Raw genomic sequence first — 17,427 nt, 5'->3', positions numbered from 1 at the left:
TTGGAAGTTACCAAGATATAAAACAGCAAGATTTGGAAGCGCCGGGTATCGATCCCGGTAACTCTCACATGCAAAGCGAGCCAATTGAGCTACGCCCCCGCCAAGTGACATTAATTTATTCAACGTTTCTACGGGTTTTATACTTAACAATCATTCACAACAATTTTTATCATCACCAAGACATAAAAAAGTAGGATTTGGAAGCGCCGGGTATCGATCCCGGTACTTCTTATATGCTAAGCAACGATCACTCACATCAATTTCTATCGCTAGGAAAACATAAAATAGTAAGATTTGGAAGCGCCGGGTATCGATCCCGGTAACTCTCACATGCAAGGCGAGCGCTCTACCAATTGAGCTACGCCCCCGGCAAGAGACATTATTTTATTCAAAGATTCTACGGGTTTTATACTTAACAATCACTCACATTATCATCACGAAGACATAAAAAAGTAAGATTTGGAAGTAACCAAGATATAAAATAGTAGGAGTTGGAAGCACCGGGTATCGATCCCGGTACCTCTCACATGGAAAGCAAGCGCTCTACCAATTGAGATACGCCCTCGGAAAGTGACATTATTTTATTTAAAGTTTCTACGGGTTTTATACTTAACGAAGAGAAAGAAAGAGATACTCACAATAATTTTTATCATCACCAAGACTTAAAAAGGTAAGACTTGGAAGCGCCGGGCATCGATCCTGGTACCTCTCACATGCTAAGCAAAGGTTTCACGTGTTTTATACTCAACAACCACTCACAATAATTTTTATCGCCACCAAGACAAAAAATAGTAAGATTTGAAAGCGCCGGATATCGATCCCGGTATCTCTCACATGCTAAGCGAGCGTTTAATCACTTGAGCTACGCCCCATGGCAAGTAACGACATTTTTTTCCAAAGGTTTCACGGGTTTTGTACTCAACAACCACTCACATCAATATTTATCGCCCCCAAAACATAGAATAGTAACATTTGGAAACGCTGCGTATCGATCCCCGTACCTCTCTCATGCAAAGCGAGCGCTCTACCAATTGAGCTACGCCCCCTGGAAGTGACGTTATTTTTTTCAAAGATTCTACGGGTTTTATACTTAACAATCATTCACAAAAATTTTTATCATCACCAAGACATAAAAAAGTAGGATTTGGAAGCGCCGGGATCGATTCCGGTACCTCTCACATGCAAAGCGAGCGCTCTACCAATAGAGCTACGCCCCCGACAAGTGACATCATTTTAATCCAAGATTCTACGGGTTTTATACTTAACAATCACTCACATTATCATCTCGAAGACATAAAAAAGTAAGAATTGAAAGTTACCAAGATATAAAATAGTAAGATTTGGAAGCGCCGGGTATCGATCCCGGTACCTCTCACATGCAAAGCGAGCGCTCTACCAATTGAGCTACGCCCCCGGCAACTGATTTATACTATACAACCACTCACAATAATTTTTATCGCCACCGAGACAAAAAATAGTAAGATTTGAAAGCGCCGGATATCGATCCCGGTATCTCTCAATTGCTAAGCGAGCGCTTAACCACTTCAGCTACTCCACCGGCAAGTAACGCCATTTTTTTCAGAGGTTTCACGGGTTTTGTACTTAACAACCACACACATCAATATTTATCGCCACCAAAACATAAAATAGTAAGATTCGGAAAGGCCGGGTATCGATCCCCCTACCCCTCACATGCAAAGCGAGCGGACTACCAATTGAGCCACGCCCCCGCCAAGTGACATTATTTTATTCAAAGTTTCTACAGGTTTTATACTTAACAATCATTCACAACAATTTTTATCATCACCAAGACATAAAAAAGTAGGATTTAGAAGCCCCGGGTATCGATCCCGGTACTTCTCACATGTTAAGGAACAATCACTCACATCAATTTTTATCGCTACCAAAACATAAAATAGTAAGATTTGTAAGCGTCGGGTATCGATCCCGGTGCCTCTCACACGCAAAGCGAGCGCTCTATCAATTGAGCTACGCCCCCGTCAAGTGACCTTATTTTATTCAAATATTCTACGGGTTTTATACTTAACAATCACACAATAATTTTTATCATCACCAAGCAATAAACAAGTAAGATTTGGATACCTCTTACATGATAAGCAAAGGTTCAACGTGTTTTATACTCAACAACCACTCAAAATAATTTTTATCGCCACCAAGACATAAAAAAGTAGGATTTGGAAGCGCCGGGTATCGATCCCGGTACTTCTCACATGCTAAGTAAAGATTTCACGTGTTTTATACTCAACAATTACTCACAATAATTTTTATTGCCACCAAGACAAAAAATAGTAAGATTTGAAAGCGCCGGATATTGATCCCGGTATCTCTCACACGCTAAGCAAGCAAGCGCCAATTGAGCTACGTCCCCGGAAGTGACGTTATTTTTTAAAGATTCTACGGGTTTTATACTTAACAATCATTCACAACAATTTTTATCATCACCAAGACATAAAAAAGTAGGATTTGGAAGCGCCGGGATCGATTCCAGTACCTCTCACATGCAAAGCGTCGCCCCTACCAATGAGCTACGCCCCGGCAAGTGATATTATTTTATTCAAAGATTCTACGGGTTTTATACTTAACAATCACTCACAATCATCACAAAGACATAAAAAAGTAAGATTTGGAGTTACCGAAATATATAAATAGTAAGATTTGGAAGCCGGGTATCGATCCCGGTAACTCTCACATGCAAAGCGAGCGCTCTACTAATTGAGCTACGCCCCGGCAAGTGATATTATTTTATTCAAAGATTCTACGGGTTTTATACTTAACAATCACTCACATTATCATCACGAAGACATAAAAAAGTAAGATTTGGAAGTAACCAAGATATAAATAGTAGGAGTTGGAAGCACCGGTATCGATCCCGGTACCTCTCACATGGAAAGCAAGCGCTCTACCAATTGAGATACGCCCTCGGAAACAGTGAATTATTTTTTAAAGTTTCTACGGGTTTTATACTTAACGAAGAGAAAGAAAGAGATACTCACAATAATTTTTATCATCACCAAGACTTAAAAAGGTAAGACTTGAAGCGCCGGGCATCGATCCTGGTACCTCTCACATGCTAAGCAAAGGTTTCACGTGTTTATACTCAACAACCACTCACAATAATTTTTATCGCCACCAAGACAAAAAATAGTAAGATTTGAAAGCGCCGGATATCGATCCCGGTATCTCTCACATGCTAAGCGAGCGTTATATCACTTGAGCTACGCCCCATGGCAAGTAACGACATTTTTTCCAAAGGTTTCACGGGTTTTGTACTCAACAACCACTCACATCAATATTTATCGCCCCCCAAAACATAGAATAGTAACATTTGGAAACGCTGCGTATCGATCCCCGTACCTCTCTCATGCAAAGCGAGCGCTCTACCAATTGAGCTACGCCCCCTGGAAGTGACGTTATTTTTTTCAAATATTCTACGGGTTTTATACTTAACAATCATTCACAAAATTTTTATCATCACCATACATAAAAAAGTAGGATTTGGAAGCGGCCGGGATCGATTCCGGTACCTCTCACATGCAAGCGAGCGCTCTACCAATAGAGCTACGCCCCCGACAAGTGCATCATTTTAATCCAAGATTCTACGGGTTTTATACTTAACATCACTCACATTATCATCTCGAAGACATAAAAAAGTAAGAATTGAAAGTTACCAAGATAAAATAGTAAGATTTGAAGCGCCGGGTATCGATCCCGGTACCTCTCACATGCAAAGCGAGCGCTCTACCAATTGAGCTACGCCCCCGGCAACTGATTTATACTATACAACCACTCACAATAATTTTTATCGCCACCGAGACAAAAAATAGTAAGATTTGAAAGCGCCGAGATATCGATCCCGTATCTCTCAATTGCTAAGCGAGCGCTTAACCCACTTCAGCTACTCCAACGGCAAGTAACGCCATTTTTTTCAGAGGTTTCACGGGTTTTTGTACTTACAAACCACACACATCAATATTTATCGCCACCAAAACATAAAATAGTAAGATTCGGAAAGGCCGGGTATCGATCCCCCTACCCCTCACATGCAAAGCGAGCGGACTACCAATTGAGCCACGCCCCCGCCAAGTGACATTATTTTATTCAAAGTTTCTACAGGTTTTATACTTAACAATCATTCACAACAATTTTTATCATCACCAAGACATAAAAAAGTAGGATTTAGAAGCGCCGGGTATCGATCCCGGTACTTCTCACATGTTAAGGAACAATCACTCACATCAATTTTTATCGCTACCAAAACATAAAATAGTAAGATTTGTAAGCGTCGGGTATCGATCCCGGTGCCTCTCACACGCAAAGCGAGCGCTCTATCAATTGAGCTACGCCCCCGTCAAGTGGACCTTATTTTATTCAAATATTCTACGGGTTTTATACTTAACATCACAAATAATTTTTATCATCACCAAGCAATAAACAAGTACAGATTTTGTACCTCTTACATGATAAGCAAAGTTTCAAACGTGTTTATACTCAACAACCACTCAAGATAATTTTGTCGCCACCAAGACATAAAAAAGTAGGATTTGGAAGCGCCGGGTATCGATCCCGGTACTTCTCACATGCTAAGTAAAGATTTCACGTGTTTTATACTCAACAATTACTCACAATAATTTTTATTGCCACCAAGACAAAAAATAGTAAGATTTGAAAGCGCCGGATATTGATCCCGGTATCTCTCACACGCTAAGCAAGCGCTCAATTGAGCTACGTCCCCTGGAAGTGACGTTATTTTTTTTAAAGATTCTACGGGTTTTATACTTAACAATCATTCACAACAATTTTTATCATCACCAAGACATAAAAAAGTAGGATTTGGAAGCGCCGGGATCGATTCCAGTACCTCTCACATGCAAAGCGTGCGCCCTACCAATAGAGCTACGCCCCCGGCAAGTGATATTATTTTATTCAAAGATTCTACGGGTTTTATACTTAACAATCACTCACATTATCATCACGAAGACATAAAAAAGTAAGATTTGGAAGTTACCGAAATATAAAATAGTAAGATTTGGAAGCACCGGGTATCGATCCCGGTAACTCTCACATGCAAAGCGAGCGCTCTACTAATTGAGCTACGCCCCCGGCAAGTGATATTATTTTATTCAAAGATTCTACGGGTTTTATACTTAACAATCACTCACATTATCATCACGAAGACATAAAAAGTAAGATTTGGAAGTTACCGAAATATAAAATAGTAAGATTTGGAAGCACCGGGTATCGATCCCGGTACCTCTCACATGCAAAGCGAGCGCTCTACCAATCGAGCTACGCCCGCGGAAAGTGACATTATTTTATTCAAAGATTCTACGGGTTTTATACTTAACAAAGAGAAAGAAAGAGACAATAATTTTTATCATCACCAAGACTTAAAAAAGTAAGAATTGGAAGCGCCGGGCATCGATCCTGGTACCTCTCACATGCTAAGCAAAGGTTTCACGTGTTTTATACTCAACAACCACTCACATCAATATTTATCGCCACCAAAACATAAAATAGTAAGATTTGGAAACGCCGGGTATCGATCCCTGTACCTCTCACATGCAAAGCGAGCGCTCTACCAATTGAGCTACGCCCCCTGGAAGTTGACGTTCTTTTATTCAAAGATTTTACGGGTTTTATACTTAACAATCATTCACAACAATTTTTATCATCACCAAGACATAAAAAAATAGAATTTGGAAGCGCCGGGATCAATTTCGGTACCTCTCACATGCAAAGCGAGCGCTCTACCAATTGAGCTACACCCCCGGCGAGTGACATCATTTTATTCAAAGATTCTACGGGTTTTATACTTGCGGCGACACCCAAATACAGTCCTGCATTTAGTACGGGCCTGCAGCATTTGGGAATGCGCACGCATTAAGATGGCCGTCTCAGGCCTGAATAAAAGAACCTGCCATCGAAGCAGAAGGCCTATTCTACCATCCGGCAGCCAAGAGAGATATACAGCACGATATAAATATTGTACCTATATTTCACGGCGAATAAACAATAACAAACTATACCAACTGTTTCAATCCATCAACTGCTTCATTGGTGCCACCCGACGTGATATAATAGTTGGTGACGTGATAAACGACATATTCATCTACCTGACGTGAGTAAAACAGAACAATAGTGAATTAACTTAAGTGTATTATTCAAGATTCAACAACATTTTTTTTTTATAAGAAGTGTAATTTTTCTTTTTTTTGAACATTCCGTGACATTTTTTTTAGTGAATATTTAATTTGTTTTTCTCAATTATTTGTGAAATGAGTGAAGAAGATAAGACAGTGAAATCAGAAAATTCAAACGACGCAAATGCAGGCGTATCACATGGAATTGCGAGGCCTATACCAACATTTTGGTATGAAAAACCTCAATTATGGTTCGCGATGATCGAGGCATATTTTAATCGATCACGAATAAAAACAGAAGATGTCAAATATGAATTTATATTATCATATTTAGATGACAAATTAGCCAGTGAATTGGATGATATAATATTAAATCCACCGAAAGTCGAACCCTATACTAAGTTAAAGAAAGAAATAATACAACGTTTATCACAGTCACAGGACCAAAAGATTCGAAGGTTGCTACAGCAAGAGGAACTGGGTGATCGAAAACCGTCGCAATTTTTACGACACCTAACATCATTAGCTGGCCCACTACTAGATGAAAATATTTTAAGAACCTTGTGGCTACAAAGATTACCTACGCATACACAACAAATATTAAAGGCACATCCGACCATGAAAATTGAAGACCTAGCCGCCATCGCAGATAGCATCGGTGAGGTTAACATCGTGCCAACAGTAGCCGCCACAAGCCTTACCGACGGTATAACGTCTGAATTATTAAAAAGAGTAGAAGACCTAACAAAAATGGTAGCTGAATTGCAAAATAGACGTCCTAGATATCGGCATAATTCTCGTTCTAGAAAAATCTCGCGCACAAGAAGTTTTTTGCGCCAAAGAAATGGTAGCAAACGAAGCTTTGATACGTGCTGGTACCACTACAAATTTGGAAACAAAGCCAAGAAATGCACGCAACCATGCAAAATGTCGGGAAACGAAAAAGACAGGCACTAGATGCGGCAAGTGTTTGTCAAACACTTTCACGCCGCATGTTCATCTCAGATAAACCAACCAAAGTACAATTTTTGATTGACACAGGTAGTGATCTGTGTATATACAACACAACCCACGCATGTTTATACAACACAAAGTTTTAGAGTCCAATTACAAAATGTCTGCAGCAAACAATACCGAGATTCGTACATATGGAGATATACAGTTGAATCTCGACTTAGGTCTAAGGCGCAAATTCATCTGGAATTTTGTTATTGCTGATGTGTCAACACTCATAATAGGCGCAGATTTTCTGTCATATTACAACATAATCGTCGACACAAAGAATTCAAGACTAGTAGACGGTACTACAAACCTGCAGGCAAAAACAATAAACAAAGGAACAATACAACAGGGAAGCATCAAAACGGTCAACGTAACATGCCGATTTAGCAAAATTCTTTCAGAATTTCCAAATTTGACTAAATTACCTGGCCTACCACAAGAAATTAAGCACACGACGGTACATTACATCAAAACAACTCCTGGACCGCCTGTCAGATCGCGACCTCGTCCACTGAACACAGAAATGTTAAAAATAGCTAAGCAGGAATTCCAGGACATGATGCAGCTAGGAATAGCGCGACCATCAAATAGCCCTTGGTCTTCACCATTGCATCTCGTTAAGAAGAAAGATGATGCATGGAGACCCTGTGGAGATTTTAGAATGTTGAACAATAGAACCATTCCTGACAGATATCCAGTGCGACTCATATCTGATTACTCGCAGAATTTAGCGGGCTGCAAATTTTTTTCCATAATTGATTTAAAAAAAGCGTACCAACAAATACCAGTGTACAATGAAGACATACCGAAAACCGCCATAACAACACCATTTGGATTATTCGAGTTTCCTTTCATGACCTTCGGTCTGAGGAATGCAGCTCAGACCTTTCAGCGTTTTATCGATGAAGTGACTCAAGGATTGGACTACTGTTTTCCATACGTGGATGATATTTTGGTTTCATCTAAAAACCCGGAAGAACACGAGCAACATCTGTGTTGTCTGTTCCAACGACTTACAGATTATGGTGTAGTAGTCAACGCTTCCAAATGCATTCTAGGAGCGCCAGAAGTAAAATTTCTTGGTTATCACATCACAGAACATGGCACTAAACCACCAATCGAAAGAATAAGTGCACTGCGAGCATTCCCGAAACCACGTACCATCAAATCTCTTCGTAGATTTCTGGGAATGATTAATTTTTATCGCAGATTTTGACCAAACGCTGCACAATACCAAGCAGAATTACAATCTTTGTTTTCTGGACCTAGTACTAAAGGAGCAACTGAAATAGAGTGGAACGAAAAACTCTCAGAGGCATTTGAAAAGTGTAAAGTGAATCTAGAAGAAGCTTCTCTATTAGCACATCCAAAGCCAGAGGCGCAACTCGCAATGTTCACAGATGCTTCGAACACATGCATTGGCGCCATCTTACAACAACGGATAAATAATATCTGGGAACCACTCGCATATTTTTCTAAAAGACTGACTGAAAAGCAACAAGAATGGCCCGCATTTTATAGAGAATTATTAGCCGGTTATACATCTTTGAAATATTTTAGACACATGTTGGAAGGTCGCAATTTCATCTGGTTTACAGATCATAAGCCATTAACTTATATTTTTCAACAAAAACAGGAACGCCTACCTCCAATACAATTGAATCAAGTCACTTTCATTTCTCAATTCACAACCGATGTTAAGCACATTAGCGGAGCAAAAAACATAACCGCTGATACATTTTCGAGAATTGAAGCAGTTAGCAGCTTTACAAACATAATTGAAATTGCTGAAGCGCAAAAAGGGGACCAGGAACTAAAAATTTTTCTTTCAAAAGAAAGTTCATTGCAGCTCGAAAGCCAAGCCATCCCAGGAACAACACACAAGATATTTTGTGACATATCGCAACATTTACCAAGACCATTTGTTCTAGCAGTTTTAAGAAAGAAGATTTTTGACAACGTGCACAACCTAAGTCATCCAGGTGTTAGAGCAACAATCAAAATGCTGACGAAACGCTTTGTTTGGCCAAATATACGGCGTGACTGCCGGACCTGGTCAAAGAATTGCATACAATGTCAACGCAGCAAAATAGGTAGACATACAATCACACCTTTACAAACATTTAACGTTCCATCTGCAAGATTTCTGCACGTACAAATTGACATCGTAGGTCTTCTACCAATTTGCAAAAGTGCGCAATATTTACTAACCTGCATAGATAGATACACTAGAAGGATAGAAGTGTATCCACTCTCAGACATAACTGCAGAAACAGTGACTTGGGCTTTTATTTTTTGTTGGATATCCAGATTCGGAATACCGGCAACAATAACAACCGACAGAGGAAGACAATTCGACGGAGCAACATTCCGCAATATGGCACAGTTTTGTGGAGAAAAACTAATACATACTTCGTCGTATCACCCGCAGTCTAATGGCATCATCGAAAACATAAACCAAACACTAAAGTCTGCCCTTATGTGCCACGAAAATGAGTCGTGGTTAGAAGCATTGCCATGGGTTTTATTAGGATTGCGAGCAGTGGCGAAGGAAGACTTAAAGAATTCTAGCGCAGAACTCACCTTTGGAGAACCTTTGAGACTTCCTGGTCAATTTTTTAAAGATCTCACGGACATATCAACTACGACCGTCATGGATAATTTACATAGGATCTTTAAAAACTTAAAACCACAGCCTACGTCATCTCATAGCCCGAAAAAGAGTTTCATCCATAAAGATCTGGACAAGTCTAGTCATGTTTTCATCAGGCAAGATATGATAAAACCGACTCTGACGCAACCTTATAAAGGACCTTACAAAGTTTTGGAAAGAGGAGAAAAGACTTTTAAACTGAACGTTTCGGGCCAGCCAAAATCCTTTTCCAAAGACAGACTGAAGCCTGCATACACCACTGCCGAAGAACGCACAACAGCAGAGCACGTCACATCTGAAAAATATACAACAAGACGAGGACGGCGGGTACGATTTCAGAATTACAAAGAATAATAATTTTCTTTCTTTTTCACCGTAGGGGGCTGTACGGCGACACCCAAGTACAGTCCTGCATTTAGTACGGGCCTGCAGCATTTGGGAATGCGCACGCATCAAGATGGCCGTCTCAGTCCTGAATAAAAGAACCTGCCATCGAAGCAGAAGGCCTATTCTACCATCCGGCAGCCAAGAGAGATATACAGCACGATATAAATATTGTACCTATATTTCACGGCGAATAAACAATAACAAACTATACCAACTGTTTCAATCCATCAACTGCTTCATACTTAACGCCCCCGCCAAGCGACATTATTTTTTTCAAAGTTTATACCGGTACTTCTCACATGCTAAGCAACAACCACTCACATCAATTTTTATCGCCACGAAAACATATATTAGTAAGATTTGGAAGCGCCGGGTATCGATCCCGGTACCTCTCACATGCAAAGCGCGCCAATTGAGCTACGCCCCCGCCAAGTGACATTAATTTATTCAACGTTTCTACGGGTTTTATACTTAACAATCATTCACAACAGTTTTTATCATCACCAAGACATAAAAAAGTAGGATTTGGAAGCGCCGGGTATCGATCCCGGTACTTTTCACATGCTAAGCAATAACTACTCACATCAATTTTTATCGTTACCAAAACATAATATACTAAGATTTGGAAGCGCCGGGTATCGACCCCGGTACCTCTCACACGCAAAGCGAGCGCTCTACCAATTGAGCTACGCCCCCGGCAAGTGATATTACTTAATTCAAAGATTCTACGGTTTTTATACTTAACAATGACTCACATTATCATCACGAATACAAAAAAAGTAAGATTTGGTTGTTACCAAGATATAAAATAGTAAGATTTGGAAACGCCATTTTTTTCAAAGGTTTCACGGGTTTTGTACTCAACAACCACACACATCAATATTTATCGCCACCAAAACATAAAATAGTAAGATTTGGACACGCCGGGTATCGATCCCGGTACCTCTCACATGCAAGGTGAGCGCTCTACCAATTGAGCTATGCCCCCGGCAAGTAACATTATTTTTTTTTTCAAAGATTCTACGTGTTTTATACTTAACAATCACTCACATTATCATCACGAAGACATAAAAAAGTAAGATTTGGACAAGTAAAATTTAGAAGTCACCAAGATATAGTAAGATTTGGAAGCACCGGGTATCGATCCCGGTACCTCTCACATGCAAAGCGAGCGCTCTACCAATTGAGCTACGCCCCCGGCAAGTGATATCATTTTATTCAAAGATTCTACGGGTTTTATACTTAACGCCCCCTCCAAGCGACATTATTTTATTCAAAGTTTATACGGGTTTTCTACTTAGCAACCACTTACATCAATATTTATCGCCACCAAAACATAAAATAGTAATATTCGGAAACGCCGGGTATCGATCGGTATTTTTCACGTGCAAAGCAAGCGCTCTACCAATTGAGCTACGCCCCCTGGAAGTAACATTATTTTATTCAAAGATTCTACGGGTTTTATACTTAATAATTATTCACAACAATTTTTATCGTCACCAAGACATAAAAAAGTGGGATTTGGAAGCGCCGGGTATCGATCCCAGTACTTCTCACATGCTAAGCAACAACTACTCACATCAATTTTTATCGCCACCAAGACATAAAATAGTAAAATTCGGAAGCGCCGGGTATCGATCCCGGTGCCTCTCACATGCAAAACGAGCGCTCTACCAATTGAGCTACGCCCCCGGCAAGTGACATTATTTTTTTCAAAGATTCTACGTGTTTTATACTTAACAATCACTCACATTATCATCACGAAGACATAAAAAAGTAAAATTTAGAAGTTACCAAGATATAGTAAGATTTGGAAGCATCGGGTATCGATCTCGGTACCTTCCACATGCAAAGCGAGCGCTCTACCAATTGAGCCACGCTCCCGGCAATTGACATCATTTTATTTAAAGATTCTACGGGTTTTATACTTAACAATCACAATAATTTTTATCATCACCAAGACAAAAAAAAGTAAGATTTGGAAGCGCCGGGCATCGATCCTGGTACCTCACACATGCTAAGCAAAGGTTTCACGTGATTTATACTAAACAACCACTCACAATAATTTTTATCGCCACCGAGACAAAAAATAGTAAGATTCGAAAGCGCCGGGTATCGACCCCGGTATCTCTCACCTGCTAAGCGAGCGCTTAACCACTTCAGCTACGCCCCCGGCAAGCAACGCCATTTTTTCAAAGGTTTCAAGGGTTTTGTACTTAACAACCACTCACATAAATATTTATCGCCACCAAAACATAAAATAGTAAGATTTGGAAACGCCGGGTAATGATTCCGGTACCCCTCACATGCAAAGCGAGCGCTCTACCAATTGAGCTACGCCCCCGTCAAGTCACCTTATTTTATTCAAATAATCTACGGGTTTTATACTTAACAATCACACAATAATTTTTATCATCACCGAGCAATAAACAAGTAAGATTTGGAAGCGCCGGGTATCGATCCCGGTACCTCTCACATGATAAGCAAAGGTTTCATGTGTTTTATACTCAGCAACCACTCACAATAATGTTTATCGCCACCAAGACAAAAAATAGTAAAATTTGAAAGCGCCGGATATCAATCCCGGTATCTCTCACATACTAAGCGAGCGCTTAACCACTTGAGCTACGCCCCCGGCAAGTAACGCCATTTTATTCAAAGATTTTACGGGTTTTGTACTCAACAACCACTTACATCAATTTTTATCGCCACCAAAACATAACATAGCAAGATTTGGAAACGCCGGTTATCGATGTCGGTATCTCTCACATGCAAAGCGAGCGCTCTACCAATTGAGCTACGCCTCCAGCAAGTAACACTATTTTATTTAAATAATCTACGGGTTTTATACTTAACAATCACACAATAATTTTTATCATCACCAAGCAATAAACAAGTAAGATTTAGAAGCGCCGGGTATCGATCCCGGTACCTCTCACATGATAAGCAAAGGTTTCATGTGTTTTATACTCAGCAACCACTCACAATAATGTTTATCGCCACCAAGACAAAAAATAGTAAAATTTGAAAGCGCCGGATATCGATCCCGGTATCTCTAACATGCTAAGCGAGCGCTTAACCACTTGAGCTACGCCCCCGGCAAGTAACGCCATTTTATTCAAAGATTTTACGGGTTTTGTACTCAACAACCACTTACATCAATTTTTATTGCCACCAAAACATAACATAGTAAGATTTGGAAACGTCAATTTTTATCGCTACCAAAACATAATATAGTAAGATTTGGAAGCGCCGGGTATCGACCCCGGAACCTCTCACACGCAAAGCGAGCGCTCTACCAATTGAGCTACGCCCCCGGCAAGTGATATTACTTAATTCAAAGATTCTACGGTTTTTATACTTAACAATGACACATTATCACCACGAAGACAAAAAAAAGTAAGATTTGGTTATTACCAAGATATAAAATAGTAAGATTTGGAAACGCCATTTTTTTCAAAGGTTTCACGGGTTTTGTACTCGACAACCACACACATCAATATTTATCGCCACCAAAACATAAAATAGTAAGATTCGGAAACGCCGGGTATCGATCCCTGTACCTCTCACATGCAAAGCGAGCGCTCTACCAATTGAGCTACGCCCCTGGAAGTGACGTTATTTTATTCAAAGATACTACGGGTTTTATACTTAACAATCATTCACAACAATTTTTATCATCACCAAGACATAAAAAAGTAGGATTTGGTAGCGCCGGGATCGATTCCGGTACCTGTCACATGCAAAGCGAGCGCTCTACAAATAGAGCTACGCCCCCGGCAAGTGACATCATTTATTCCAAGATTCTACGGGTTTTATACTTAACAATCACTCACATTATCGAAGACATAAAAAAGTAAGAATTGGAAGTTACCAAGATATAAAATTGTAAGATTTGGAAGCGCCGGGTATCGATCCCGGTACCTCTCACATGATAAGCAAAGGTGTCACGTGTTTTATACTCAACAACCATTAAAAATAATTTTTATCGCCACCAAGACATAAAAAAGTAGGATTTGGGAGCGCCGGGTATCGATCCCGGTACTTCTCACATGCTAAGCAAAGATTTCACGTGTTTTATACTCAACAACCACTCACAATAATTTTTATCGCCACCAAGACAAAAAATAGTAAGATTTGAAAGCGCCGGATATTGATCCCGGTATCTCTCACATGCTAAGCGAGCGCTCAACCATATGAGCTACGCCCTCGGCAAATGAGATTATTTTATTCAAATATTCAACGGGTTTTATACTTAACAATCAATAATTTTTATCATTATCAAGATATAAACAAGTAAGATTTGGAAGCGCCGGGTATCCGTCCCGGTACCTCTCACATGATAAGCAAAGGTTTTACGTGTTTTATACTCATTAACCACTCACAATAATTTTTATCGCCACCAAGACAAAAAATAGTAAGATTTGAAAGCGCCGGATATTGATCCCGGTATCTCTCACATGCTAAGCGAGCGCTTAACGACTTGAGCTACGCCCCCAGCAAGTAACGCCATTATTTTCAAAGGTTTCACGGGTTTTGTACTCAACAACCACTCACATCAATATTTATCGCCACCAAAACATGAAATAGTATAACATAAAAGATTTGGAAGCGCTGGGTATCGATCTGTGTACTTCTCACATGCAAAGCGAGCGCTCTACCAATTGAGCTACGCCCCCGGCAAGTGACATTATTTTATTCAAAGATTCTACGGGTTTTATACTTAACAATCGCTCACATTATCATCACAAAGACATAAAAAAGTAAAATTTGGAAGTTACCAAGATATAAAGTAGTTAAATTTGGAAGCACCGGGTATTGATCCCGGTACCTCTCACATGCCAAGCGAGCGTTCTACCAAATGGGCTACGCCCTCGGTAACTGACACTACTTTATTCAAAGATTCTACGGGTTTTATACTTAACAATCATTCACAACAATTTTTATCATCACCAAGACATACAAAAGTAAGATTTGAAAGTTACGAAGATATAAAGTAGTAGGATTTGGAAGCACCGGGTATCGATCCCGGTACTTCTCACATGCGAAGCGAGCGCTCTAAGAATTGAGCTACGCCCCCGGAAAGTGACACCATTTTATTTAAAGATTCTACGGGTTTTATACTTAACAATCAATAATTTTTATCATCACCAAGACATAAAAAAGTAAGATTTGGAAGCGCCGGGCATCGATCCTGGTACTTCTCACGTGCTAAGCAAAGGTTTCACGTGATTTATACTAAACAACCACTCACAATAATTTTTATCGCCACCGAAACAAAACATAGTAAGATTTGAAAGCGCCGGGTATCGATCCCGGTATCTCTCACCAGCTAAGCGAGCGCTTAACCACTTCAGCTACGCCCCCGGCAAGTAACGCCATTTTTTCAAAGGTTTCACGGGTTTTGTACTTAACAACCACTCACATCAATATATATCGCCACCAAAACATAAAATAGTAAGATTTGGAAACGCCGGGTATCGATCCCGGTACTTCTCACATGCTAAGCAACAACCACTCACATCAATTTTTATCGCTACCAAAACATAAAATAGTAAGATTTGTAAGCGCCGGGTATCGATCCCGGTGGCTCTCACATGCAAAGCAAGCGCTCTACCAATTGAGCTACGCCCCCGTCAAGTAAACTTATTTTATTCAAATATTTTACGGGTTTTATACTTAACAATCACACATTAATTTTTATCATCACCAAGCAATAAACAAGTAAGATTTGGAAGCGCCGGGTATCGATCCCGGTACCTCTCACATGATAAGCAAAGGTTTCACGTGTTTTTTACTCAACAATCACTCAAAATAATTTTTATCGCCACCAAGACATAAAAAAGTAGGATTTGGAAGCGCCGGGTATCGATCCCGGTACTTCTCACATGCTAAGCAAAGATTTCACGTGTTTTATATTCAACAACCACTCACAATAATTTTTATCGCCACCAAGACAAAAAATAGTAAGATTTGAAAGCGCCGGATATTGATCCCGGTATCTCTCACATGCTAAGCAACAACCAATTTCTATCGCTACCAAAACATAAAATAGTAAGATTCGAAAGCGCCGGGTATAGATCCCGGTCACTCTCACATGCAAAGCGAGCGCTCTACCAATCGAGCTATGCCGCCGCCAAGTGAAATTATTTTATTCAAAGTTTCTATGGGTTTTATACTTAACAATCAATCACAACAATTTTTATCATCACCAAGACATAAAAAGTAGGATCTGGAAGCGCCGGCTATCAATCCCGGTACTTCTCACATACTAAGCAACAACCACTCACATCAATTTTTATCGCCACCAAAACATACAATAGTAAGATTTGGAAGCGCCGGGTATCGATCCCGGTAACTTTCACATGCAAAGCGAGCGCTCTACCAATTGAGCTACGCCCTCGGCAAGTGACATCATTTATTCAAAGATTCTACGGGTTTTATACTTAACGCCCCCGCCAAGCGACATTATTTTATTCAAAGTTTATACGGGTTTTCTACTCAACAACCACTTACATCAATATTTATCGCCACCAAAACATAAATTAGTGAGATTCGGAAACGCCGGGTATCGATCGGTATTTTTCACGTGCAAAGCAAGCGCTCTACCAATTGAGCTACGCCCCCTGGAAGTAACATTATTTTATTCAAAGATTCTACGGGTTTTATACTTAACAATTATTCACAACAATTTTTATCATCACCAAGACATAAAAAAGTAGGATTTGGAATCCTGGTACTTCTCACATGCTAAGCAACAACCACTCGCATCAATTTTTATCGCCACCAAGACATAAAATAGTAAGATTTGGAAACGCCGGGTATCGATCCCGGTGCCTCTCACATGCGAAGCGAGCGCTCTACCAATTGAGCTACGCCCCGGCAAGTTACATTATTTTTTTTTCAAAGATTCTACGTGTTTTATACTTAACAATCACTTACATTATCATCACGAAGACATAAAAAAGTAAGATTTAGAAGTTACCAAGATATAGAAAGATTTGGAAGCACCGGGTATCGATCTCGGTACCTTCCACATGCAAAGCGAGCGCTCTACCAATTGAGCTACGCTCCCGGCAATTGACATTATTTTATTTAAAGATTCTACGGGTTTTATACTTAACAATCAATAATTTTTATCATCACCAAGACATACAAAAGTAAGATTTGGAAGCGCCGGGCATCGATCCTGGTACTTCTTACGTGCTAAGCAAAGGTTTCACG

General features: G+C 40.0%; 1 protein-coding gene and 10 non-coding genes across 11 annotated transcripts; 1 reads left to right on the top strand and 10 right to left on the bottom strand.

The window, feature by feature from the left end:
* Positions 1-295: 295 nt before the first annotated feature.
* Positions 296-368, bottom strand: Trnaa-ugc. Its single transcript has one exon. It is a non-coding gene; the product is annotated as a tRNA-Ala (tRNA).
* A 973-nt stretch (positions 369-1,341) lies between these two features.
* On the bottom strand, positions 1,342-1,414 carry Trnaa-ugc. Its single transcript has one exon. It is a non-coding gene; the product is annotated as a tRNA-Ala (tRNA).
* Positions 1,415-3,708: 2,294 nt separating this feature from the next.
* Positions 3,709-3,781, bottom strand: Trnaa-ugc. The gene has a single exon. It is a non-coding gene; the product is annotated as a tRNA-Ala (tRNA).
* Positions 3,782-5,545: 1,764 nt separating this feature from the next.
* Trnaa-ugc lies at positions 5,546-5,618 on the bottom strand. Its single transcript has one exon. It is a non-coding gene; the product is annotated as a tRNA-Ala (tRNA).
* Positions 5,619-6,296: 678 nt separating this feature from the next.
* LOC113371352 lies at positions 6,297-7,118 on the top strand. The gene has a single exon (XM_026611980.1). It carries the CDS (start codon positions 6,297-6,299, stop codon positions 7,116-7,118), a length of 822 nt encoding a protein of 273 aa, XP_026467765.1.
* Positions 7,119-10,826: 3,708 nt separating this feature from the next.
* Trnaa-ugc lies at positions 10,827-10,899 on the bottom strand. The gene has a single exon. It is a non-coding gene; the product is annotated as a tRNA-Ala (tRNA).
* Positions 10,900-11,118: 219 nt separating this feature from the next.
* Positions 11,119-11,191, bottom strand: Trnaa-ugc. Its single transcript has one exon. It is a non-coding gene; the product is annotated as a tRNA-Ala (tRNA).
* A 137-nt stretch (positions 11,192-11,328) lies between these two features.
* Trnaa-ugc lies at positions 11,329-11,401 on the bottom strand. Its single transcript has one exon. It is a non-coding gene; the product is annotated as a tRNA-Ala (tRNA).
* A 421-nt stretch (positions 11,402-11,822) lies between these two features.
* Trnaa-ugc lies at positions 11,823-11,895 on the bottom strand. The gene has a single exon. It is a non-coding gene; the product is annotated as a tRNA-Ala (tRNA).
* A 1,552-nt stretch (positions 11,896-13,447) lies between these two features.
* Positions 13,448-13,520, bottom strand: Trnaa-ugc. The gene has a single exon. It is a non-coding gene; the product is annotated as a tRNA-Ala (tRNA).
* A 3,492-nt stretch (positions 13,521-17,012) lies between these two features.
* On the bottom strand, positions 17,013-17,085 carry Trnaa-cgc. Its single transcript has one exon. It is a non-coding gene; the product is annotated as a tRNA-Ala (tRNA).
* Between the last annotated feature and the right edge of the window lie 342 nt (positions 17,086-17,427).

The sequence above is a fragment of the Ctenocephalides felis genome, unplaced genomic scaffold (assembly GCF_003426905.1).
Source record: "Ctenocephalides felis isolate EL2017-DRISC unplaced genomic scaffold, ASM342690v1 CF-g0.4_SCAFFOLD_01492, whole genome shotgun sequence".
In the NCBI taxonomy this organism is placed as follows: Eukaryota; Metazoa; Arthropoda; class Insecta; order Siphonaptera; family Pulicidae; genus Ctenocephalides; species Ctenocephalides felis.
This window is presented reverse-complemented; position numbering and strand designations above follow the sequence as displayed.

Bases quoted from the DNA above. Each gene is read 5' to 3' on its own strand.
- LOC113371352 (XM_026611980.1), top strand. From the start codon at position 6,297: ATGAGTGAAGAAGATAAGACAGTGAAATCAGAAAATTCAAACGACGCA.